The sequence below is a fragment of the Populus euphratica genome, unplaced genomic scaffold (genome assembly GCF_000495115.2).
Source record: "Populus euphratica unplaced genomic scaffold, PopEup_1.0 scaffold28.1, whole genome shotgun sequence".
Lineage (NCBI taxonomy): Eukaryota > Viridiplantae > Streptophyta > Magnoliopsida > Malpighiales > Salicaceae > Populus > Populus euphratica.
The window spans coordinates 137,038-161,937 of NW_011499862.1; the positions used below are offsets into that span (position 1 = coordinate 137,038).

Here is a 24,900-nt window from a genome sequence, read left to right on the forward strand (position 1 = left end):
CCTCATCATGAGTTTCAAATGTTAACACGAGTTAATTTTGATCTTTTTATATATTTTGATTAAATTATTTTTTTTTAATTTTATTCTTCAACATTTGTTTTGATTAAATTATTTTTTTAAAATTTTATTCTTCAACATTTAATTAATTTGAATTGATTTTTATAATTCATTTTAGTTTATTTTTTATAAGGTTATTGTAATCTCAAACAAATATCCTAGTATTTGATTAGTGCTTGTGTTTATCAATTATCAATGTCATTTCTTATTGCCATATATTTATGTAAAAAATAGTTAAAAAATAAAATTGTTAAATCCAATATAGTCCATGATCTGTGTCACGAGTTTGACACATGAAATCATGAAGCCTAGGTAATTGTAATACATCATCATCTTGGTATTATTAAAAAAATATTATTTTAATTTGTCATCTTGATATTATTAAAAAAATACTATCTTAATTTTTTAAAATATTAAATCATGTTTTTACCAGTTATCCAAGTTTTTCTCAATCCACTAGGCCAACTATGTTTTGTTAATATAACTTTTAAATAATTAATTTTAAAATTAAACTAGGTAAAAAATTACCTAAGTTAAAAATATCAAGATTAATCTATTAAATTGAGTTTAATAATGGCTTGAATATTTAATTTTTTTTTATCCAAATTAACGAAGTGCAGCTATTAAACAAGTAAATCATCTAAATTAAAATATTTTTTTAATAAAATCAAGATAAGATCTTAAAATGGATCTTGCCCTAATTTCTATAAAATTTAGGCCAAGCCCATTTAAAATTGGATGAAATCAAAACATAGACCCAACTCATGAATACCCTCTAACTAGGGTTTAGCCTCCTTGCCTTCCACAAATCTCCATGAAAACGCTTCCTCCCCCTGAAAATCTAGACACTTCCATGCGCACTCAAAACATCACTAAAAAAAATGGTGCTAAAGTAATAAATTTTTTTGCTAGGACTGCCAAATACAAGAGATAATTGGGGGCAACCAAAAATTTCACAAAAGCAGAGGGGCCTCTACCTGTAACTTCTCACCCCCTCTCTTTCCTTCCTCTCTCCCTTCCCTCCCCTTCTCCCCCCAAAATTTTCACCCTCTTCCCGCTGTCTTTTCCCTCTCTATTTCTCAAAAAATTCAAAATACCCTCACATATTAAGTGAGTTCTTTTCTTCAATTTCCCCCCTGTATGTTTTCCGCCTTCTTGCTCAACGTCTCTCTTCCTGTTCCACCCCTCCTTCTCTTACTCTTCCAAGAATCTATTTTTTGTTACCTTTCTAGGGTTTTGGCTCGGTTTTGAAAGCTGGTTTTCGGTTTTCTGGGCTTTTTTGCATGCATGCTACTGGGTTTTGGTTTGTAAGGTATGTACCCCTTGGATCATTTGTTGTTTTGGTGTGATTTTGATGGTTTTCAGTGTTTTGGGTTTTGTGTTAAGTCTGTTCATGTAATCGTGGTTGTTCATGAAATGAGCGTTTTTCAGGGTTTTGAATGTATATTTAGGGTTTTGTTTTGGTTCAATAAGCTTGTTAGGTGCTTTTGAATTTCTTTGGCTAACGCTTTAACACTTTATTCAATGTTTATTGGATTTTCATTTCTAGTTTGTGGGCAAGAGAGTTTTTAGATTTAGAATCTAGCTTGAAGAGAGTTTATGCTTGGTGAACTGAAATATGATTCTGGTATGTTCTTTCTTCCTTTCTTTTTTCTGTGCGTTTTTAAGTTTTCTGTTTAGAAGGCCTTGAAATGGACTGTGCTGTATTTTTTTTTTGGGGAATGGGCGAATGCTTTTGATTAATTTTGTTATATCTTGATGTGGGTTTCAGGTTTTGAATTCTATTGTTTAATCTCCTGGGGTCAGTTAGATTGCTGTTTTTATTTGTGGAGGGATTCTGGTGCTTTCTATTTATGTTTGATTGTAATTTGTAGAGCATTTTGGTGGTTATTCAAATGTTAAGTGATTATTCTCTGTTGTCAGAGTACATTTAATTTGTTCTTACTGGACGTGGATCTGGTGGGAAATTTGGACTAAATATGTCTAGCCTGTATTAATGCAGCTCGAAGATTTTGGATGATGGCTGGAGGTTGGCAAGACAGGGCAAAAACTGTTGCCTAGTTTTTCTGTGTGTGACATTAGCAAGTGCGTCTGAGTTACTGGTCTTGGATTTCAACCAACCATGGAATGCAACAAAGATGAGGCCATCAGAGCAAAGGATATTGCAGATAGGAAAATGCAAAATGGTGATTTTGAAGGGGCAAGGAAGATTGCATTGAAGGCGCGGCAACTCTACCCTGAACTAGATAATATTTCCCAAATGTTGGCAGTCTGTGAGGTTCATTGCTCTGCACAAAACAAATTAAATGGGTCAGATATGGATTGGTATGGAATTCTCCAGATCGAGCGCTTGTCTGATGAGGCAGTCATCAAGAAGCAATACAGAAAGTTTGCGCTTACGCTTCATCCTGACAAGAACAAGTTTGCTGGTGCAGAGGCAGCTTTCAAGCTGATTGGTGAAGCTAATAGGGTGCTTACAGATCCAGCCAAGCGTTCTTTGTATGATATGAAGTGTAGAGGTTCATTGAGACCTGCTGCACCAAAGCCAACATCCCATAAGACAAATTGGAATTCCATTAGCAAGAAGCAGCACGAGGCTAACAAGTCTTCTAGTGCTCCACAGCGGCCAACATTCTGGACATGCTGTTCCTCGTGTAATATGAGGTACCAGTACTTCAAAGAGCTTCAGAATAAAACATTGCGCTGTCAAAATTGCCAGAATTCTTTCATTGCTGTCAATTTGTATATCCATGGTGTGCCATGTGGATCACCCTGGAGTCAGTTCCCCAATCAGAATGGAGTTCCAAATCAAGGGCCTTCTAAAGTTGCTCCACAAAGTAACAGTGGAAACCCTTCTGGTGCTAGTTTTCCAGACAGGTTTAGACCAGTTGACGTTGGTGGGAGTTCTAAACTGAATGAGGTGAAAGCAGGAAATAACATGAAAAATTGTAGTGGTTCTAAACCACCACAGAAAGCCAACGGGTATGTGAATGTGGGAGTACAAGCAGGGAAAGGTGTTCCTACCAAACCCAAAGATTTGGGAAGTTCAAAAGTTGCAAGCAGGAAGAGAGGAAAACAGTCTCAAGCAGAATCTAGTGAGAGTTTTGAAACAGGAAGCAGTGATAAAGATGTGGTTGTTCAAGAAAATTGCAGTACTATTTCTGGACAGAATTCAGGATCCTGTGGAGGTAATCAACCTAGGAGATCTTCAAGGCAAAAGCAGAATGTTTCTTACAAGGAAAAATTAATTGATGATGATGATTTTGTTGTCTCCTCACCAAAACGACCAAGGGTGAGTAGATCCTCTAGTGCCACTAAAGAGGAGATGATGCACAATAAAGAGCATCTTTCAGCTGCTTCTGCTGCTGCTGCAGTGGATAGAAATAAGAAAGAGACCAAGCAAAAGGCAAGTGCAACTCTGGAAGAAAGTTTGTCAAATAAGGAAAGGAGAACTGAAGTTTATGAGATGAAGGGGGAGGAACCATCCATGGTGGAGAAAGCAGACACACAATCAGATAATAAAGATGGAATGCCCAAAGTTGATGACAAGTCTAATGTGTTTTCAAATGAACCACTATTATCAGAGACCCTAGAGATCCCTGATCCAGATTTCAGTAATTTTGAGAATGACAAGGAAGAAAGCTGTTTTGCTGTTAATCAAGTGTGGGCTATTTATGATACAACAGATGGCATGCCAAGATTTTATGCTCGGGTCAAGAAAGTTCTCTCACCTGGTTTCAAGCTGCAGATAACTTGGCTGGAAGCTAGCTCAGATGTCGCGCATGAGAAAGACTGGTCTGACAAGGATTTGCCTGTTGCATGTGGTAAGTTTGTAAGGGGGGGCTCTCAAAGAACTGCAGATCGTGCTATGTTCTCTCATCAGGTGTGCTGTATAAATGGCAGTAGCAGAGGCAGTTATTTGATATATCCTAAAAAAGGGGAAATCTGGGCGCTCTTCAAGGGTTGGGAAATGAAATGGAGTTCTGAACCAGAAAAACATAGACCACCTTACATGTTTGAATTTGTGGAGGTCCTATCAGATTTTGATGAAAACTTTGGCATTGGGGTTGCTTATTTGCATAAAGTGAAAGGATTTGTCAGCATTTTTCAGCGAGCTGCTCATGATGGGGTTATCCAATTTTGCATTCCACCAACTGAGCTGTACAAGTTTTCACACCGAATCCCTTCATTTAGAATGTCTGGCAAGGAAGGAGAGGGTGTCCCTGCTGGGTCTTTTGAACTTGATCCTGCTTCTCTGCCTAGTAATCTTGATGACCTTGGTGATCCCATTGATACTAAGACAGAAAAGGAAAATGTGGATAGTCAATCAACTAATTCTTGGTCTCAATCTCCCAAAGGTGAACTGAAATCCACAAACAAGAAGATCTGCACGCCTAAGAAAAATGAGACAGGGCCAGAAAGAGGGAGCTCAATCTTTGGAAAATCTTCTATAGACGGAAATGTAGCTGTTGCAGGTCTATTTGCAAACAAGGACAGTAGGAAAGTCATAAACCCTGGCAACCTTGCCCAGTCTGGAAGAATCGATATTTCATCTCCAGCTAAAGAGAGGACTGAAACCCCTAGGAAACAGGATAAGAGTGAACTTGCAGCTGATGCCTTGACACCTAGAAGATCTCCCAGGGATTTAAGCAAGAGAAATAGTCAAGTTAATGCTAATCAGGATACTGAAGAGAATACTGCAGCTAACAATGATATAAGCAATGGGAAACCAAGTTTGTTGAGTAAACCTGATGACAAGATGTTTGTGAAGGATGGTGGTTCAATTGGTCTCATTTTAAGCCCTATATCTCCAGGTCGTAAAGTTGTAGAACTAGAAGTACAGTGCTATAATTTTGAGAGGGAAAAGTCAGAGGATAAATTTCAGCTTGATCAAATATGGGCACTTTACAGCAATGAGGATGGGCTGCCCAGGAATTATGGTCAAATCAAGGTGATTGATTCTACCCCTAATTTCAGATTGCACGTGGCAATGCTTGAAGTGTGCTGGCCTCCAAAAGATGCAACGAGGCATGTTTGTTGTGGGACATTTAAAGTTAAAAATGGTAAAAACAAGGTGCTCTCTGCTTCCAAATTTTCTCATCTGTTGAAAGCACAATCCATTGGTAACAGCAGGTATGAAATTCACCCCAGAAAAGGTGAGATATGGGCACTGTATAAGACCTGGAATAGCTCTGATGGAGAATCTGACATTGTTGAAGTGCTGGAAGATAATGAGTGCAGTGTGAAAGTTGTAGTTTTGATTCGTGCTAAACTACATGAATCTGCTAATAGAAATAAACATTTTTACTGGGCTCCTAGAATCCAAAGATCAATTACCAGGGTTCTGGATATACCACGTGGCGAGTTTAGTAGATTTTCACATCAGTGTTCTGCTTTCAAGCACACTGGAAAGAAAGATAGGTGCGAAAGAAGCTATTGGGAGATTGATCCTTCATCAATTATTACTAATCCTGTAGTTTTGGTAGATTGAATTGGCAAGCGGTGCATGTTAGAGCATCCTTTTTAATCCTTCGTGTACAGAATTGCTACCCAATTACTTCCTGCGGGAAACATTGGGAAGTTAGTTGGAACTTGATGAACGATGCTCTCTTCAGTTTTATGTCTGGAACCAATCATCTTAACTGTTGTTTTTTGTTGTTTCCAGATTTGTTGGAGGCTTGTAGCCTCTTTGATGAATGCTAATGAAATAGTGTTGCATATTAGGCTATATACGTTTTGTTTCCTTTAAATTCTTGTTGTATTTTGAAGCTTCGAAGAATATGATTAGAAATGCATGACAAGTGTTCATTCTGTATAATTGCAAATTGAACTTGTTTGATGTTATAATCCTGAAGTCTATTTTCTCGATTTGATTCTGTTGCTTCCAACTGCAAAATGTTCCTGACTTGTTTTCTCCTTTCCATGTGGGTTGCTGGCATCACTGATTTATCAGTGGAACTTTGATCTGGCTTTCCTTCGGATGAATTTATTATTTTGGTCCCATGTTCTTTTGTGGCTCTGTAGTTTAGTCACAAACTTCAGCCTAACCGAGGGGAAAGGAAGCAAAGGGAAACTTAAGAGACAATTGGCTAAATCGGGTTAGTTCATTATGGTCCTGTCATGCTCCTAACTATGCATTTAATGGGTTAAACTGGTTAGAGGGGGCCAATCCAATATGATGTTGCCGAACTCCTTTTGTTTTCTGATTTCTTCCATTGATACTTGGTTGTTTTGCGCTTAAGCTTAATCGAGTTTAAGCACAAGTCTGAAACGAAAGTGTCTTAAAATTTATTTTGGAGCCAGATTAGGGTTTGAATGAGGTGATCGAGTCATGATTGAACTTCTTGGTCACATGGCACCTGCTAAGTCAAATGGCACGCATTAAGCCAACTCCATTATGGTTGGATTTAGAACCAAGTCATCCAAATGCCCTACAACATGGTGCGACATTGAACAAATAAAAAGCAAAGGAACCATGCTAGTAAATTATTTTGTTTTCCATCCAAATTTTAATTTTTGCTTGCAAAACAAGCTAACGGGTAATTAAATAAATATTATGAATAGCATATACGATATTATATCTCTTTATCAATGTCCATATCTTGACACATTGATGTAGTTTTTATTTGACCCATTAATAACATATTTTTATCATTTTTTATACATATAATCTTTCATTAACTTTATTCAACCATTTATCATGTTTTCAATGTGTAATTTAGATTTTTATTATCAATTAAAAATCTAACATTGTCTACATATTTTTTTTTTACCATTAAATAAACTTTTAATTCGGTCTAAGTGTAAAGTTGACATGTAAACTCCTCATATCTAAATAAATTATGGCTGTTGACATGTGTGGGAGTTGGAATAATACAATGTTTGAGTTACAAAAGCATTACAACAATTTTTTTTTTTAAATATATGCATGAAAAAATGAATAACATGAAAAAAATATATGCATGAAAAAATGAATAACATGGATAAAAGCTTTTAAAGAAAAGCTGATTTTGTGTAAAAGAATTTTATTTTGATAAAAAACATGAGAGAGAAGGAGAATAATACTTTGAATCATAATTAGTTAATTTCAGAACTTGATCTAATTTAATAATCTAACTATGAGATGGGTTGAATTTTATTGCAAATCAATTTAGAGATAGTTCTGATCAAATCTAGATTAACTTGATCAAATTAATTTTATATATTTTTTTTAAAAATTTTGTTTAAAAAACATTGTTTTAATTAAAAAAAACTGAAATAATACCACAACATACAAACTAATATCCAAACCTTAAACTGAGTCAAATCCACAATTTGAGCTGAAATAACCTGTGATTAAGTTTGCATCAACAAGGTGATCTCACTAATATTATCCCAAAAATTTGACCTAGGAACCCTTATGGCTAAATTAAGCACACAAAACAAAAAGAAAGGGGCATTCCGAGAATTGAACTCGGGACCTCTCGCACCCTAAGCGAGAATCATACCACTAGACCAAATGCCCATTCGGCTCATCTTTCACAAATATTAATATACATAATGATACACTTGACAGTTAATCGACCGTCCATTCTCCTACTAAACCAATCGATAGATACCCGGTGATATAAGTTTTCTCTCGCTCTCTTTGTGGAGGAATTTTCTGGCCTTCCTGACTATCCAGGTTTGTCTCTCTCATTTTTCTTGATGGTTCATACACGTTTATATTCAGCATTTGCTTTCTACGATGCTCCTTTCTCTTGAAACAATCCCTTTCTATTAACTTCGCTCTTGTTTTGCTCATTGTTTTTTTGCACTCCAACTGTTAGATAAAATGCCTACTAAATAAGAGAATCTACACTTCCCTTTTATCTCTCTTTGATATATAAACATGTTCAACTAGTTGTTTCGTTGCTTATGTGCTTGATTCATGCTTTTCCGTTTAGTGTTGTTTTAGTTAATCCATGGTTCATTTTGTTTTGGTTAACAGGTGAATATAGAGCTAGTGAATAGCTGAGTAAGTTTTGTTGGGTGTGAGTGGAACATGTTGAAGCAAGTTTTTGGAAAGGTTTTGAACAAGAGGTTTTTTGTAAATGGAGGAGATAAGTTAAGGCCTGGGTTGTATGTGCCTATTACTGGATTCCACAATGGACAGGTATGTTATTTGTTGTAAATCTTGTGTTTGTATAGATACCCGTTCGGTTAATCTGATGGATTTGTGTAAATATTTGGTTATTTATCAATCACTGTGGATTAATGTAATGATGAACTATCTGCATTTGAAGGGACTAGAAAAAGAAACACTAGTCTTTCAATTTGCTTTATTTGTATTGCCTATTGTTCCTTCTGTAATTTTCAAAATCAGAAGTTATAGTAGTGATCATCTTGGTGTTGGTGGAGTGAGTGGTTTACAGACTAAGGTTCTTAGCCTGTTGAAGGGTTGAATTTAAATTTAAAACCTAATTCCAATCCCCTTCAGGGCCATCCATTTGATTTATCATGGTAATTGCGGTGCATTTGGAGTGAGGAAATTGCACGGTTTGGTATTCCGTCAAGTGACCGACAACAAATATGCGATGAGTTTATGTAAAGGATAAAGGTTTTTGTGAGAACTGCAATCATTGGAGAAACCAAGGGTGTTGGGTTTTAATTGCATCATTCTCATTCACTTTGTTGTCGCTGCTTATTGCATGTTAGGATTGGAAAATGATGCAGCAGAGATGCCATAGGTGTTGTTCACTGAGTTCTGGTTTTCTCGTGGGAGAGTAGAGACAGTTAATTTGGTTCTTGAGTATAATTAGTAATACTCATAATATACTTCTACTACTGGTGGTGTGACCACAGGGCATGATCCAGAATAAGAAGTTTTTGTGACAAGTACAGTATCTGTATGTTCATATATCATTTAATTAAATTTGTGGATGAAAAGAAGTCAAAAGTTTTACACTACGAGTCATCTATTGCCAAGGATTGAATAGATTGAGTTTTCATATGGCGATGAATAGGGGTAAGGTTTCATATGGATCTATTTCTTTTTCTCTCCCCCTTTGTATGTGCTAAAATTTCCAAGCAATATGTGTTTGGAAGTTCTTTGCGACTTGAAGAACAATAATACTTGCTTCCCACATTGGTAGACCGGAAGGGAGACAATTGTTTAGATGTCTCATGTGGGAAAGAATTCACGATATTTGTACTTTGTGTTCTTTCAGTTAGGAAAACTCCTTCCTAATATTGCTTCCTTGCAGGCTCATTGTGCACCCAGAAGCTTTTTTGGGGTGGAAGATTTCCTTGATGATGATAACAGCAGGCCATACACGTACCAGAAAGGGAAAAAGTCAAAGAACCCAAACAAGCATTTATCATTTAAACAGCGGACTGTAGCATACATGGAGCCATTTACACTCGATGTTTTTATTTCAAAGCGTTTTGTTTCAGCATCGCTCACTCATAGAGTGACCAGCAAGCAGGTAGCAGTTGCTGGTACCAACTCTAAAGACATTAAAGCTGTGCTCAAGTCCCGCTCAGACATTCCTGCATGTTTATCCGTTGGGAAAATCTTAGCTGATAGAGCAAGAGAAGCTGATGTATATACTGCCTCTTATACTCCTAGGGAAAGGGACAAGTTTGAAGGAAAGATAAGAGCAGTGGTTCAGTCTCTCATTGATAATGGGATTGATGTTAAAGTTTATCTTGACTGAACAAGTCACACCTGTTTTTGATATTTCTCGTATTGAACTGTTGGAAAATGGTGTTTGTAACTTCGTGAATATAAAGGATATGATCACCATAAGTTTTGGCACTGAGAATTGAAAGAAGTGAATGTGCTGCTCTTGACAAAGTGCTTATCTCTATGAAACTTTGAAGCAGGCAGTTGATCATACAACAAAAATGGCAATGATCCGCATCCAGCTTATCAGTGTAATTTTGTGATCTGCTGGTCTTATTTTTCTTCTTTCTTTTTTTCTTTTTTTTGGCTTAGAGCTTCTTACCAACTGATGATTTAACTCGTTTATGTTCTTATTTATGCTTCTACATCATACCAAAACAAAAATTTGTACTCGTTACCATATTATAAAATCTGTCCATGGCAGGTCGATCGGGAAACCAGCATGTAAGGTGTTAAATGTTGTTTTTAGTTTTTTTTTTTTTTAAAAAAGCATTGAAACGTGGTTTTAGAATGTTTTTTAAAGAAATTATAGTTTGGATTGATGCATTGGCTATGGTTCGTGGAATCGATTCTTGGCTTGGATCTTACTATGAGATTGCATTGCTAAGTTTAAAGCTATTGCTCTTAATTTTTTTTTAAAAATAATAATAATAATAAATTATCAAATTATTGAGTAATATATTCATAATGCATAGTCTACCTTGACTAGTTTGTACTCCCAAATTAAATTAGTAAACGAAGGAAATTACTTAAATAGTTGAACACTCTATCCAAAACGGTGGAGTTTAAGCTTTGGACGCCAAATCTGTTGTCCAGGGTAGTGTTTGTAAGAAATTAAGTTTTTTTTAAAAAAAATTAATTTTTTATATTTTTAAATTATTTTAATCGACTAATATTAAAAATTAAAATTAAAAAATATTATTTTAATATATTTTAAGTAATTTTTTAAAATAATCATTACTATAAACCTTTAAAAAAATATTATTATTTTATTTTTAATAAAAATAAAAAATACAAATAAATAATTTCAAATAAAAAATAATATATATTTAAAAAAAAACACAAAAATAATCTATTTCGCCCTCATTTGCCATTACTATTAATAGCAACAACTTATTTTATAATTGAAATAAAAAAAGAAAACCGCCCCGCAACTCTCTCTTAAATTATGGAACTACATTGATTTTACACATACCCACTTTCTGCTTGTTGATAAAACGCAGAGAAATTGAAAGAAATTAAGGTAAAGTTTCGAACTTTAGTTATTGAATTACGTTTTTCTTATGATTGAACTCGGTTATTACGTTTAAGAGAGAAAAAATAATGGGTTTTGTTGATTTTTGAGTTCTGTGTGTTTAATTCAATTTTTTGTGCATATTTTTTATTGGTTTCAATTGATCGTTCTGTGTTTGGTGCTATTTGAATTGGAAGATCAAGGAAGTTTGTGTTTTCATTGTGTAAATTGTTTGCTTGACTAGAATATGTTTTATCTGGATTAGGTTTTTTGCTGCTTGATTAGGAAAGTTAGGATTTTTTGTCTCTTTTTATCCGGGTTGATTTTTTTTATGGTAAGTGAGAATCCATGTGGTAGAAACTTGGCATTAGGTTTATGAAGATGTATCGGGAATTAGTGGCTATCGGTTTTAGGATAGTTTAAATGCATTGCGGTTTTCATGTTTTTCTCTGGAAAAGAAAGGGTTGTGAATATCTATAGTTAAGAATCAGTGGTTTGGAGTGTTTTGTTTGGTGTCAAATTGTTACTTTGATTTGAGAATTAACGTAGTTTAATGGTAGTATTGTTGAATTTACAGTTTTGTTGCAAGCGCAAAATATTTGGTCTTTGAGCGTTTGAAGGTATAACTAAGCATGCAAGAGGAGGATGGTATATGGGTGAAGAACCTAGGACTTGATGCATTGCTTGGTTACATTCATCGATTGTTTACGAAGGATTTTAAAACTGTTAATGAACTAAATCATGTGTATTATAATGGGTTCTCCTTAATGGGTTCTCATTTTTTCTGTAGAAGGCTTGAATGGTGTGTCCTATATGATTACTGCAACCTGTATGCATATGCATGGTAAAGAACTGAAGGAGTATAATGGGCAGGGAGGATGAGAAACAAAATCATATGATTTTTTAGCTAGGTTTCCATGGGTTTCTAAGTTACACGGGGCATGGTGCTTTACAGTACACAGAATGAGAATGTGATGCAGCATTTACTATTAAACAACCTATGTAGATTCGTTTCATTATACATGATCCTTCAACAGTTTAGATATGACATCAACATCTAATTGTTTGTTGTGCTTGATGCACTGTACAGATCTGAAATAACCTATGTAGGAATTGGATCACTAGTTATATTGTATGTGCACGTTATACTCAACCATCTTGAATTTGATCTTTGATAAAATAGGGTCTTAATTGGGTATTCCTGATTTAGGAAAACTGGAACCCTTGACATCCTTATAACTATCTGGAATCGCGACCCGCTTATGGATAACTCGTGTTAGAAGCCCAAAATTGCAGATCCTTAACTTCTTTTGTGATTTTTTTTTTTTTAAATTTCAGCTAAGTGTATAGAAGTTTTTGTTAAGAAAAAAACTCAAGAAAGTAAATTATGTTCTAGCTTTGAAAATTTCTTTTTAGTTCCTTTAATTTATGATACATTTTGATCTGAACTTGCTTCTGTCAATGAACTAGTGATTTAATTTTAAGCTGTTATAAAGCATCTTTTCCTCTAATTCCCCAGTTCTACACTGACATTCTCTTCTTTCAGTGATTTCTCTCTATTTCTATTATATTGTTAGGGAGGGGATTTTTGCAATTGGACAGAGTTTGAATGTATTATGCAAATATAACGTGTTCTATTCTCTAATATGCACAATTCCATCCTCAATTACTCTCTAATGTTTATGACCATTTTTGTTCTTGGACATGTTTTTTTACCTCATGTATTATTGGGAATGATTAAAGCATGAACTATTGGGAATGGCATCTGCGATCCTCATTGTGGTGGTATGAGATGGAAGGAAAGCATTTCATGGTTAAAATTTCATCAAATTGCAACTTTCATTCCACTTCTTATAATCATAGGTGTAAAGGCACCTTTGGATCTGTGTCCCACAATATTAGTTAGGGGCTTGTTTTAGAAGGGATTGGGCTTGATACCGTAGAGTAGCTGTGAATAGTAATCTGAGGTTACTATATCAACAAAAAGAAAATAGAAGAAAAGTAAGATAGCTTTTACAGAAAGGAGAAAGAGTGGTTCAAGGCCACAACCCTCAACTAAACCAAAACCCTCATTATTCCATTATCATAAGTCTTTCAATTACATAAAATAGGTTCTCCTTTTATAGGCATCATTAAAGCCCTACTAGTTCTAAACTAAATAGGAAAAGAAAACCATAAATAATAGAAAACTCCTAATTAATAATCCAGTTCCTTGTAAACTGTAACTCCTAAATCGTGTGAAGATTCCTACATATGATGTATTCCTAAATAGCATCATGCTTCTTATTAATATTCTAGTTCCAAAAATAAACTATTACTCCTTATTACGTGACATATTCCTAAAAAGCCTAGATTCACAATATAAAGAATTGAAAATTTAATTGAATTAATTTATTGATCTCGTTCTTCTTGGCTGCCTTACTTTGTCTGCAGGGTCAATATTGGGATTGGCAGGCGAGATTGCTTGGCAGGTGATGGAACAAGAGATTAACAATACAAAAGCTGAGAATCTGGCTGAAGTCTCCATGAAATCGCAGTCAATGGATAATAACAATCGGGAAACTGAGAATCCTACAGAAGCATTGTCTAAGTCACTGTCTGAAACCAACAACAATGAAGATGGAAATCATGCTGAAGCATCAACTAAAGATCAATCATCCAGAAAAAGAACCCCCAAACCATTGAGGGCTAAATCTATAGCTATAAAAAAATCTTCAACTAGCAATTCTTTGAAGTCCAAGAAAGCTAAAAGCAGTCCAAAAATTCAAGGAAAAAACAGAAAGAAGAATCTCTTACAGAGCAACGAAGAAAGTAGAAAAAATGAGCACCGTGATGCTACAAACCTAAATTCAAGTGAAAAGAACGTTTCTGACAAAGAGCACATTGAGAAGGGCCAAGAGAATCAAAAGAACCAAGAAAGGTTATTTGGGTCAAATAAGGGTCAAAAGAACCGGAAGAGGGAAGAAAAGCTTGGTTGTTCAGATAAAAGCTCAAGGAGTGAAAAAAACAAAGGGAAACTTGATGGGAAAGAAAAGAATGAACAGGATGAGAAGAAGAAAGAAAAGCTTGGTGGTATGATCTTTATGTGCAGTGCAAAGACAAAGCCAGATTGCTTCCACTATCGTGTCATGGGTGTCACAATGAATAAAAAGGAACTCATATTGGGTGTGAAACCTGGACTTAAGCTTTTCCTGTATGATTTTGATCTGAAACTTATGTATGGTATCTATGAAGCATCCTCTTCTGGTGGAGTAAAATTGGAGCCCAGGGCATTTGGTGGTTCCTTTCCAGTTCAGGTTTTGTTTTAATTATAAGGCCAACTTCTCTTTAGTCACATTTTTGTTTTCTTGTCAACTTTGCAAGATCTGCTTGCTGATGTTTTATAATTGTAGGTGCGTTTTGATGTTCACAAGGACTGCTATCCAATTGATGAGAGTGTTTTCAAGAAGGCTATAAAGGACAACTATAATGAGAAGAACAAGTTTAAAACAGAACTAACTTTTCAGCAGGTAAAAATTGGTCGGTTAATCTGGTAGTTTGGTATGAATTATTTTTCTTCATGCATTGAAGTTGTTTATTATATCTACTCTTCTTTCAGGTTCGGAAGCTCAGTGCACTATTCCCACCGGTTAGAGCGCCTGTCCACTCTCCACTAACTGTAACTGTTCAGGATAGAGAACTTTATGCGGGAGCAAGAGAGTTGCGGATCCATTCAGATAGGGAAGCATTTGCTAGAGCCAATTATGATGCTAGAAGTTATCCTGTGCTCTCTGATGTGAGGGATCGACGGGTTGAGTACAGGGAGGTGGGCTCTACACATAGAGATGAGATTCCACGTGATTTATTTATGAGTGAAAAGGATTATCGAACTTATGGCCTTTCAGGAGAGAGAAGAACTTATGGCCTTTCAGGAGAGGGAATAAACTTGGCTCCCTCTCTTCATATGTCGTCTACTCTAGGCCCATACTCGAGAGACCAGGAAAGAGAGCACCTTCTTAGACAGCCTTACCCTATATACAGAGACATGGTACCTTTGCAGAGAGAAGCTGTTGTGGCCGATCCTTTCTACTTGAATCAGGCATACAATCCTGGTGGTATACGTGAATTGCTGCCAGCTGCTACTTCGATAACCACAACTGCATCTGGTTCTTCTCTCCCTGCTTTGGACCCATATACAAGGGATCCATATTATACTTACCATTATGGTGCTTCATCTGCAGATGCATATCTGCCACCTCCAAGGAGGGATAAAGTTTCTTCAGGTTCCTATTATGCTGATGGTCCTAGAGAGACTTGCCTATTTGAGGCTGATCACTTGCGTAGGAGGGCAACTGATCAAGTGGATAGATTATACTCAACAAATGCTGCTGATGCCTCATCAAATTATAACCAGGTACTCCAGTACCACGGAGCCAAGCCTGAAACCGCACCTCCATCAGTTTCATCTCGATACTCCTTTGCTGGTCCATCCATTTCTTATCGCTGACTGTGCAGATCCCTGCACCGCCAAGGGGAGATGAAGTTTCTTCAGGTTTCCTGTATGTTGATTCTGACCTGCCTCGTTGAGGCTGATTCCTTGCATATGAGAGAAATTCATCAAGTTGATAAATTATGCTCAACGTAAACTGTTGATGCATTGTAAGATTATAACCTGGCACTCTAGTACCATGGAGCCAAGCCCTAAACTGCACCTCCATCAATTTCATTTCGGTACTCCTTTGCTGACCCATCTGTCTCCTATTGCTAACGTAACGCGCAGATCTTATGCTTGCTGCATGATTCTGTTTTTTTTTTTTTCGAGTACGTTAATTAGATTATATTGCTTTTAAGACTGTTACAAGTTTATGCACGTAACAGGCTCAGCATTTCTGCTCCGGTGTCCTTGTTGACACTGGAAATTAAAATTCCCGTTTCTTGACTGATTAAATTTCGTCATAGGCTCTTTAAAACTATCCTAATTCTTGCACCATACCAGTAATTGTTGGCCTGCTACATATCAAACTGGTGGTTGTAATTTGCTAAGATTTAATTGAGCCATGGCCTAGGAGAGCTGCTTGGCTAGTAAGTATACCATCGCTTTTCTTTATATCAATAAATGACGGCCAGCCTGATGCTTGAAGGAATAAAAGCTGCACCATCACATTCTTACTTCATAACAATACAATACCAAAAAAATAATTCCCAGCATGTTTCTTCTTAATAATTGTGGATTTTGCAAGATGCAAAACTCCCTCGAAGCTCCACATAATATTGATGTAAGAACAGCATGGGCTTGGAAAATTTGTAGGCCTATACGATGAATTGGTCCATGTCCATGAATGCCTCGAAGCTCCACATAATATTGATGTAAGAACAGAATGGGCTGCAAATTTGTAGGCCTATACGATGAATTGGTCCATGTCCATGAATGCCTTGGGTCTGGAGGAGATTAAGGCTTTGATGGGTGCATATGGAGGTATACTTATTAAACCTGTTTGAGTTAATGGGTCAACCTGCAACTTTAACTAGGTTTATTTTATTTAAAATTCAAGATTGTAATTGACTTTAAAAAAATCTAGTTGAATCATTAAAATTTGGTAAAGAATTTTTTTTAAATGTTTTTTTATCTAAGACAAAGACCTTTTTTTTATATATATTTTAGTTGATTAGTAACCTATTTTAAAGTTCATTATATAAATATTAGAAGAATATTTTATTTTTTTAATATAGAATTTAAAATCCTTTAGTGTATATGTTCTATGTTTACAAGAAAAAAATTATTTTTTTAATATAAAATAAAAAAATCTTTTAAGTTTAAATAGTTTAACTTAAAATAATAAAATAATATCTTTTTAACCTAGAATAAAAAAATTTTTGAAATAGTATTTTAAATTTTATTATTTATAATTTTTTTATGTTGATGCAAATTACTCCAAGCCAACTTATATAATCTAGAACACGTTCTTTTGGCTAGATGAATTCCGGGCTGAGTTTGATATCTATTTATGCAGGTGCCTTAACTCCTGCATGTCAAGGAAGGATCGTTTAGTTTGATCTGCCGTCTGGGTGCTTGGAACCAACAGACTTTAGAACTTTCAACAAGTAGTTGCGATGGCGGTTTGGGAAGAGCTTGAAGAATTCCATTTGAAACTCTTCTCCAATTAAAAATACCGACTCAAAGTAAAGTTCAGAGAAAATCTTTGGTTCAACTCTTTCTTGATATCATAAAAAAGAAAGAAAAAAGAATAGTTTAGAGCTCTCTTGATTGGAAATTACCACCTTTGATTATGTGATTAAATGGCAGCTTTTTCAACAAAAAGAAAAAAAAAAACCTTGAAAACTAACAAAATTAGCTGGTTAAAAACCCTACTTTTTTCTTGCAGTGTGAAATTTCGCAAGGAAGAATCTTGGACTTGTGTGAAATATTCACAAGTGTCAATATCTCAATGTCCATGGACAGATTTCACACCCTATACTGCTAGAAATCCAGTAACTTTAACTCCAAGGCATGCTAATTTATACCTTAATTTGATAAATTATATATATGGGCTAATAACTTGGCTAGAACACTTGTGTTTAATTTGATATATATATATATATATATATATATATGTTGATCGACTTGAATAACATATATCCTTTTCAAATTACGTATTTGAAAAAGATGTTAATCAAGTCGATCAATGTACATATAGGCACACGCAATACATTGGAAAAATGGAAGGAGACATAATAATGAACAAGTCATAATCATCTTTAATTTTCCTTGGACTATAAGATTTCAAGGAGTGGAATATTGCTGCTAATCTGATGAGTTAAGTATATATATTACTGTTTTATTATTAATTCTATGCCAAAAACAAAAAAACAAAAAAATCCAACTCAAAACTTTTCCCATTTATTAATTTGATTTGGTAACTATTTGTTTGTTTTCACATTTTAAAAGTGTTTTTAAAAAAAATTAAATTTTTTTATTTTAAAATAATATTTTTTAATATTTTCAGATCATTTTAATGTACCGATATAAAAAATAATTTATAAAAATAAAAACATATATTTTTTTAAATAACCAACACTATACTTCCAAGCATCTATAAATTAAAATCATTAACAATCGATTCTTCAGCAACAACTTCATTTGGTAAGTTGCCATCATTAACTGTGGTTGTCTTGGGGGATTTTCTTAAAGAATTCGCAATATATAAAATAAAGATATACAAGTTTCAAGTGAAATTAAGCATCATTTTCCTTGCAACCCAAGGCTCAACATTAACAAACAGTATCACCGCGTCTTCTTACAAGTCAATTTCAACGTCTTATTTAGTCATTTAATTTGCACTCTACAAGTTTGCCTTGTCAAGATGCAGTCTATTTGGAGTGCCTGCCACTCCAAATATGCTCTGTATTGGGAATCCTTTTTTTAATGTTTGATGATGATTTTAATGGGTTAATGGTAAAAATAAAATAAAATATAAAAAAATATTATTTTAATACATTTTCAAGTTAAAAATACTTTAAAAAATACATCACTATACTCAAAATAAATAAAAGTACTACACAAATGTCTACATCATTAACATATAGATGAGGAGTCTATACTTGGGAAAATGATGGCCTAGCAAAACTTTCAAAGTAAGTTGATAAATAGGATTCATTTCTATATAAATTGTTTTTTACTAGTTCATGGAAAAAAGATGAGATTTGAGTTTAATACATCATTTTCTTACCCACTCATCGTCATCTACGAGATTCATTTTTTTATCAAGATGTTAAGCTTGGTCATAATATTATACAAACATACAAGTAATCAAAAGCATTTATTTAATTTTGGGACTCAAGACAAACGATTAGCGTGTTCAATGACTTATATTTTAATTCTAAAATTGGGCTTCGTAAGAATTTGGATGAGAAAAATTGAGGTTGATTTGTTTAAACTAGCGTGTTTATTGACTATGTTACTTCTCACTTGATGGTTATGTTGGAGGTTGAACTAATATTTTTTTTAATGTTTAAAAAATAATATTCATGCTATGGGACAAAAACAAATGGCTTGACTTTTTAGAAATAATTTAAGGTGATATATTTTTTTAAAAAAATATTAAAACAAAGATATATTGGAATTTTGGGTTAATTTACTAAATCTATTACCTAAATTATAGATTTCATTGGGTTTCATGAATTTTTTTATTTAATTATCTGATAAAAAAATTTAAAAATCAATTTAAAATTAATCAAATATTAAATAATAAAATTAAAAATTAAAAATTAAATATAAAAAAATAATCAAGCTAGGTATGTAGGTCTAGTTGAACCAATGCACATGTCCTAAAACAAGCCTAGGTATGTAGGCCTACATCAAGTCAATTTCTTTGAATCATTTTTCTTTTTTTTTCTTTTTTAAGGGTTGTTAACCTATTATCCACTCCTTATTTTTTTCTTACAAAAAAATAAAAATGAAACAAGTATTGTGTTGCTTGCTTTGGTAAACAACAACATTGTTTTTTTATGGCTAGTTCAAAATTTAGTCCTTATTATAATAGCTGAAAAATCAAGGTAATGTTTTTTTTTTTTTGAAAATCTATTTTTATCTAACAACACCTAAAAAACACAATTAAAAACCACTTAACAACCCCAAAACAACCTAAAATGACTCAAAAAATAAAAATTAAATAAATTGAAAAAATCAAAACCAAGCTCAATTTGCCTATACTCTCATGTTCAGAGAAAAAATCACCACCTTCAAACTTTTTTTTACCAGGTGTGATTATTTTACACCAAGTTTGGTTATTTTAAATGCTAGAATCCTAAAAACAACAACTTCTTCTTTTATTTGTCATTTTCCAATTAGTTTTTCTCTTTTCTTTTTAATCTAGAAATTAAAAATAAACAAAATAAAATTTTATATCAAAATATAATTAAATTGTTATGAAATTTGGGTTAACTATATATTGTCTTCGCATTTTATTTTGCTGCTTTTTATGTTTTACTTTGCTACTTTTATTATCGCATGTAATTGAAAAGGAATTTTTTTTAAAAAATAGAATAGCTTTACTATTCATATAAATAATGAAATTCTTGACTTCTACCGAGTGTTTTACTGGCATGAATACTAAAGCTCCATGAACTTTACTGAGTATTTTAGTAGTATTAGGTAATGGGTTATTCCCTTTAATTTTCACATGGAGTGTTGAAATAGGTAAACCTATATATTTATATATATAATTAACACAACATCGAGCAGAAAATGACAGTTCTTCAATCATCATATTAATGTGTGTATATTTAATTTGTTACAAATTCAAGGGAAATTAATTTGATTTTCATTTTTTTAAAAAAAGAATGATACCCTGATGCCAAATTGAATTACAATTTATTGAAATATTTATATAGCTTATAACTTTCAATAGTTTATTTCTTGTAATTTATACATCCCTCGTTAAAGAGTGATATAAAACTATTTTAAAATCTTATTCAAATAAGAGTTGTGCTAACCAAATCGTTAAGAATTAAATCCTACCACCTTTACTTTCTCTTATAATTAATTAAAATATAATAGTATAATTAGTTTTTACATGTTCCAAGTTAAAATGATATTTATTTAAGGGAGTGTTTTAAAAAGGGATATAAAATCATTTTGAGCAACTTGAACTTGAAATTGCTGAACTAATTATCGTGACAGCAAGGAGTCCCAAGCTAGTTAGGGTGGACTCCATGCTTCCTGTTGCACCATTCTGCTCAACCAAGCAAACCACACGCATGCATGTGTCTACCTCAATATCAAAATATATTTGAGATCCTTCGATCCCACTCATATATCCACAATTCAATCGTATATTGCCTCCACGTTATCGATCTTGGCGATTCCACTTCCATGCACGAGAGGGTCAAAACCGTGAAACTTCGTCGCAAAAAAGGCGTTCAAAAGAAGAAGCAGCAGAAGAAAGTCTTCCTCGAATTCCACGAAGAAGTTTAATATTTTTATCTTATCTATTCTGGGTCCAAAGAGTTCTGCTCTCCCGCGTTTTGTAAGACTCATCGAGTTGAGTCGTCCAGAGCCACCCACACGGGTAAGATGCAGGAAAAGATTAATTTTCTTCAACAGAATTAACATGGATTAATTGCAGGTTTGTAATTGAATCTTTAAACCCGCTTCTGCACTGTTGGCTCAATCTTGTGGTGATATATGGTGTTGAGGGAATTAATCTCTATGCAGACTAGCTAGCTAGCTGTTGTGATATGTGAAAGTGAAGATCTCCTCCATGAACCTCATATATTACAGTTATTCCTACCCTAGCTGCTAGTTACCTTATTGGATGAAAGGACACTGGTCACAGCTTTCAAGACTTGTTGATGATATATACATAGGATTCCTTGTTTATTTATACATGTTTTTTCCTATGATCATGACAGCAAAATTATAGAAATTACTGGAAAAACTGACATAATTAAAATCATAATCCAACCTGTTTATAGATTAATATATTACCGATTTACTTCTCGTACTGAAAACATTTCTGATTGATCTAATATCAAGCTTGATAAGGACATGCGAGTCCACATGCATGCATGAGAGAGGTCAAAACAGTGAAACTTCTTTGTAAAAAGCAAAAAGACCTGAAAAAAGCTTTCAAGAAGTGTTGATGGGATTCCATGTTCTTGTTTTTCCCATGGATGACGACATCTTGCATGAAAGGAAGGAAATTCCCTTTCATTATTTCACAGAAATGGTCCCTATTAAATTATAGATTTCATATGAATTCCGCGAGGTTTCCTACGCATGGCATTTTGCTTTTTCCTATGCTTTTATCATCATATGATGTTTTTGTCATATGTCATAGCAAAGTGCAATTAGCAGGTGATGATGATACATATATATAGTTTTATATTTCTAGAAAAAAAACTGTCAGAAATTATTTCTCTAGATTTTTTATTTATAAATAACATATATTTAAAAACACAAATTTGATATAAAGTTTAATGAATATTAAAATTTAAAGAAAATCACCTAAATTATAATATATATATTAATATTGCTTAATGTTTTACTGTGCATTGCATAATACAGTTTATGGTAAAATGCTAAGATGTCATTTTTTTGTTTTGTTTTTTTAGTTTTTTTAGTTTTTTTCTTTGTTTTTTAAGCTGTTTTTTTCTTTTTGTTTTTTTAATGAATATTTTTTTGTTTAATTTTTTTGTTAATGTTATTTTTTTCTATTTAATTATCAATCTTTTATGACATAAATTCCGTGTTTGATGGGTTAACTCGAATTTTTTTCTGGTTTTTCTTTTTAATTAACTTTTTTGTTTAATTTAATTTGTTATTGTTAAATTGTTTCATTTAGTTATCAAATTTTCAAGATACAAATTCTGGGTTTGAGGGATTAATTCAATTAATTTTGGGTTAACCTGTAAATGTTTTTCTTTATTCAGTTATCAAATTTTCATGACACAAACTTTAGATTTAATGGGTTAATTTGGTTTGAAGAGTTAACCCAATTAATTCATATATTTTTTTTCATTAGTTTTTTTCTTCATGTAGGCTTTTTTTTCTTTGTTTTTTCTTTTAAAATATTTTTTTTTGTTTAGTAGTTTTTTTTCTTTTTTCTTTTTAATTAATTTTTTTAATTTAGTTTGTTAATATTAATTTTTTTTCTATTTAGTTATCAAACTTTCATAACACAAATTCTGGATTTAACGGGTTAACCCAGCTAATTCTAAGGTATTCTGTAATTTTTTTTTTCTATTCAGTTATTAAACTTTTATGATAAGAATCTCAAGTATGACTAGTTAACTGGTTTGAAGGAATTTTCTAGTTAATTTAGATTTTTTTTATTTTTTTATTAATTTTTTTCTTCATATAAGTTTTTTTTTCTTTTAAATGAATATGTTTTTTGTTTAGTATTTTTTTTCCTTTTTTTTTATTTTAATTATTTTTTTAAATTTAGTTTGTTAATATTAAGTTTTTTTTATTTAGTTATTAATCTTTTATAACACGGATTCCAGGTATAACAGATTAACCAGATTAGGCGGGTTAACCCACTTAATTTAGATTTTTTTCTTCATTAGTTTTTTTCCTTTGTTTTTTAATTAATATTTTTTTAATTTATTTTATTAATATTAATTTTTGCTATTTAGTTATCACCGTCTCATGACATGAATCTTAAATTGATAGTTTAACCTGATGTGGTGGGCTAACCTAGATTTTTTTTTTTTATTATTATTATTTTCTTCTAATTTTATCTTTAAATATCGTAATTAACTATAACTAAAAGGTATCAACCTTTTTTCTTTTAATTTGATGACACAAATCTCAGGTTTGACGGATTAAACCAATTAATTCAGATTTTTTTTTAAGTGGTTTTTTCTTTTAATTTCATCTTTTAATATCGATTTGATTAAAAATTAAACTTTATGATTTATTTTGTTTACTGTTCATTAGATTATTGTAATCTCATGAGGGGATTTTATATACCCCTCCTTGCAAAGCAATATTCATCGAAGTAATACTTTTCTTTATTGTTTTTTCTTTTTAATTATTTTTTTTTTAATTTTATTCTATAATATTAATTTTTTTCCTTTTTAACTATCACACATTTATAATATGGCATTGCAACCAGATCCATATCCAAGACTCCGGATTTGATATTACAACCAAATTCACTTAAATTAGATCATGTAAGTTTAATATTATTATTAATATTATAAATATAACTTTTGAATCAGGCTTAGCAGACAAACCCAATATTATTAGGTATAATTTTATAAAAATACCTAATATTTTTATATTTTAATTTTTTAATATTTTTTTAAAAGTAGAATTCAAAATTACAACGCGTGACGCGTTTATAGTAAACACTAAAAAACATCAAATTCTTCAGGTTTTATGGTCACAATCTTTCTACAGTGATTTTTCAGCCTCCTCGTAAAGTTTTTCAAGCACGTGGTGAAAAGTCCATTCAAAGAACACAGTTTTGATTTCCGAGGTCTCTCATGACCATTATAATATCGTTCAAAACCCCTTGGATTACTATTATTGGAATATTGGCTCTCCTGGCCTTTTCTTCTTCCTTATTTTTTTTTAATTATGATTATTATTGGTGGGATATCTTTGGATTAATTAACTGTTATATATTGAAACTAAATCACTCTCTAATTGAATCAGAAGTACTGATATCTCACAAGAATTTCTTCTTATAACCTCTTCTGAATTCAAACTAAGATGATTAATACCTTTATTTATTTATTTTATTTTATTTTTATTAACGTGGGGTGTCCGGGCCAGCTTACGCGCACCACGACTAATCCTCACGACCTACTGAACACCCTGCAAACCCAGCAAGCAGGTAAGGCAGCGCGGGGTTGACAAGCATGCAACTCCAAAGCTCGAACCCATGGCAGCGGAAGGCGCAAGACGCCTACCACCGCTGGGCCAATGCCTTGGGTGCTGATTAATACCTTTATTGATCCATAATGAGCATAACATTAATAACGTAAGAAATTAACCGGATGCATGCGTATGTATGCTTATAATATTTTTCTTTTTTTATTTTTTATTTTTTGGAATATGAAAACTAAATATCTATTGTGAGAAAGTATTCTAAATATCAATCATTTGAGACACCTCTCGTTAGCATTTAATTATTTTCGTTTGAAAAAAAAAATAAAGATAGAGAATACATATTAACCCTAAGTTTTATAGCAAAAAAAAATATCATGTATAATTTTTGTTAATTAATTTAATATCCTAATTATAATAATATTAATACCTGACTTAATCCAATTTACATGTTTTTTTTTCCTATCATGCTATTGACATTTATATATATATTCATACTATTATCATTCCTATAATTATCATATTCAAAAATTTTATTGACTTCTACATTGACCCAATTAATTTATTACCTTCCTTGATCAAATATCACTTCCTATTAGAAAGTGTCGGGAAATTTCCTCTTTGTATGGAAACAATGCTTACAATGGC

The 24,900-nt window shown here is 32.8% G+C and overlaps 3 protein-coding genes and 1 non-coding gene across 7 annotated transcripts; 3 read left to right on the plus strand and 1 right to left on the minus strand.

Annotated features, from left to right (window-relative positions):
- Positions 1-846: 846 nt before the first annotated feature.
- Positions 847-5,800, plus strand: LOC105124962 (uncharacterized). Of its 2 annotated transcripts, none has more exons than XM_011025196.1 (2): positions 847-1,369; positions 2,060-5,800. In XM_011025196.1, the coding sequence occupies exon 2, from the start codon at positions 2,180-2,182 to the stop codon at positions 5,546-5,548; it is 3,369 nt and encodes a 1,122-aa protein (XP_011023498.1). In that variant the 5' UTR covers positions 847-1,369; positions 2,060-2,179; the 3' UTR covers positions 5,549-5,800. The 2 variants fall into 2 exon arrangements, with proteins under 2 accessions (XP_011023498.1, XP_011023499.1); XM_011025197.1 differs by lacking the exon at positions 847-1,369 and adding an exon at positions 1,411-1,684.
- Positions 5,801-7,489: 1,689 nt separating this feature from the next.
- Positions 7,490-7,561, minus strand: TRNAP-AGG (transfer RNA proline (anticodon AGG)). Its single transcript has one exon. It is a non-coding gene; the product is annotated as a tRNA-Pro (tRNA).
- A 70-nt stretch (positions 7,562-7,631) lies between these two features.
- On the plus strand, positions 7,632-9,874 carry LOC105124963 (Ribosomal L18p/L5e family protein). Its single transcript, XM_011025198.1, has 3 exons — positions 7,632-7,720; positions 8,027-8,191; positions 9,282-9,874. Exons 2-3 carry the CDS (start codon positions 8,081-8,083, stop codon positions 9,732-9,734), a joined length of 564 nt encoding a protein of 187 aa, XP_011023500.1. The 5' UTR covers positions 7,632-7,720; positions 8,027-8,080; the 3' UTR covers positions 9,735-9,874.
- Positions 9,875-10,807: 933 nt separating this feature from the next.
- Positions 10,808-15,855, plus strand: LOC105124964 (uncharacterized). 3 transcript variants are annotated; one of them, XM_011025201.1, is made up of 4 exons: positions 10,808-10,946; positions 13,409-14,233; positions 14,330-14,446; positions 14,536-15,855. In XM_011025201.1, the coding sequence occupies exons 2-4, from the start codon at positions 13,412-13,414 to the stop codon at positions 15,421-15,423; spliced, it is 1,827 nt and encodes a 608-aa protein (XP_011023503.1). In that variant the 5' UTR covers positions 10,808-10,946; positions 13,409-13,411; the 3' UTR covers positions 15,424-15,855. The 3 variants fall into 3 exon arrangements, with proteins under 3 accessions (XP_011023503.1, XP_011023502.1, XP_011023501.1); XM_011025200.1 differs by having other exon boundaries at positions 10,809-10,946; positions 13,371-14,233; XM_011025199.1 differs by lacking the exon at positions 10,808-10,946 and adding an exon at positions 11,564-11,650.
- The last annotated feature ends 9,045 nt before the right edge of the window (positions 15,856-24,900 follow it).

Coding starts and splice junctions, on each gene's coding strand:
- LOC105124963 (XM_011025198.1), top strand. CDS start 8,081: ATGTTGAAGCAAGTTTTTGGAAAGGTTTTGAACAAGAGGTTTTTTGTA. Junction 8,192..9,281: donor CTGGATTCCACAATGGACAG/GTATGTTATTTG, acceptor GCTTCCTTGCAG/GCTCATTGTGCACCCAGAAG.
- LOC105124962 (XM_011025196.1), top strand. CDS start 2,180: ATGGAATGCAACAAAGATGAGGCCATCAGAGCAAAGGATATTGCAGAT.
- LOC105124964 (XM_011025199.1), top strand. CDS start 11,570: ATGCAAGAGGAGGATGGTATATGGGTGAAGAACCTAGGACTTGATGCA. Junction 14,234..14,329: donor GTGGTTCCTTTCCAGTTCAG/GTTTTGTTTTAA, acceptor TTATAATTGTAG/GTGCGTTTTGATGTTCACAA. Junction 14,447..14,535: donor CAGAACTAACTTTTCAGCAG/GTAAAAATTGGT, acceptor CTCTTCTTTCAG/GTTCGGAAGCTCAGTGCACT.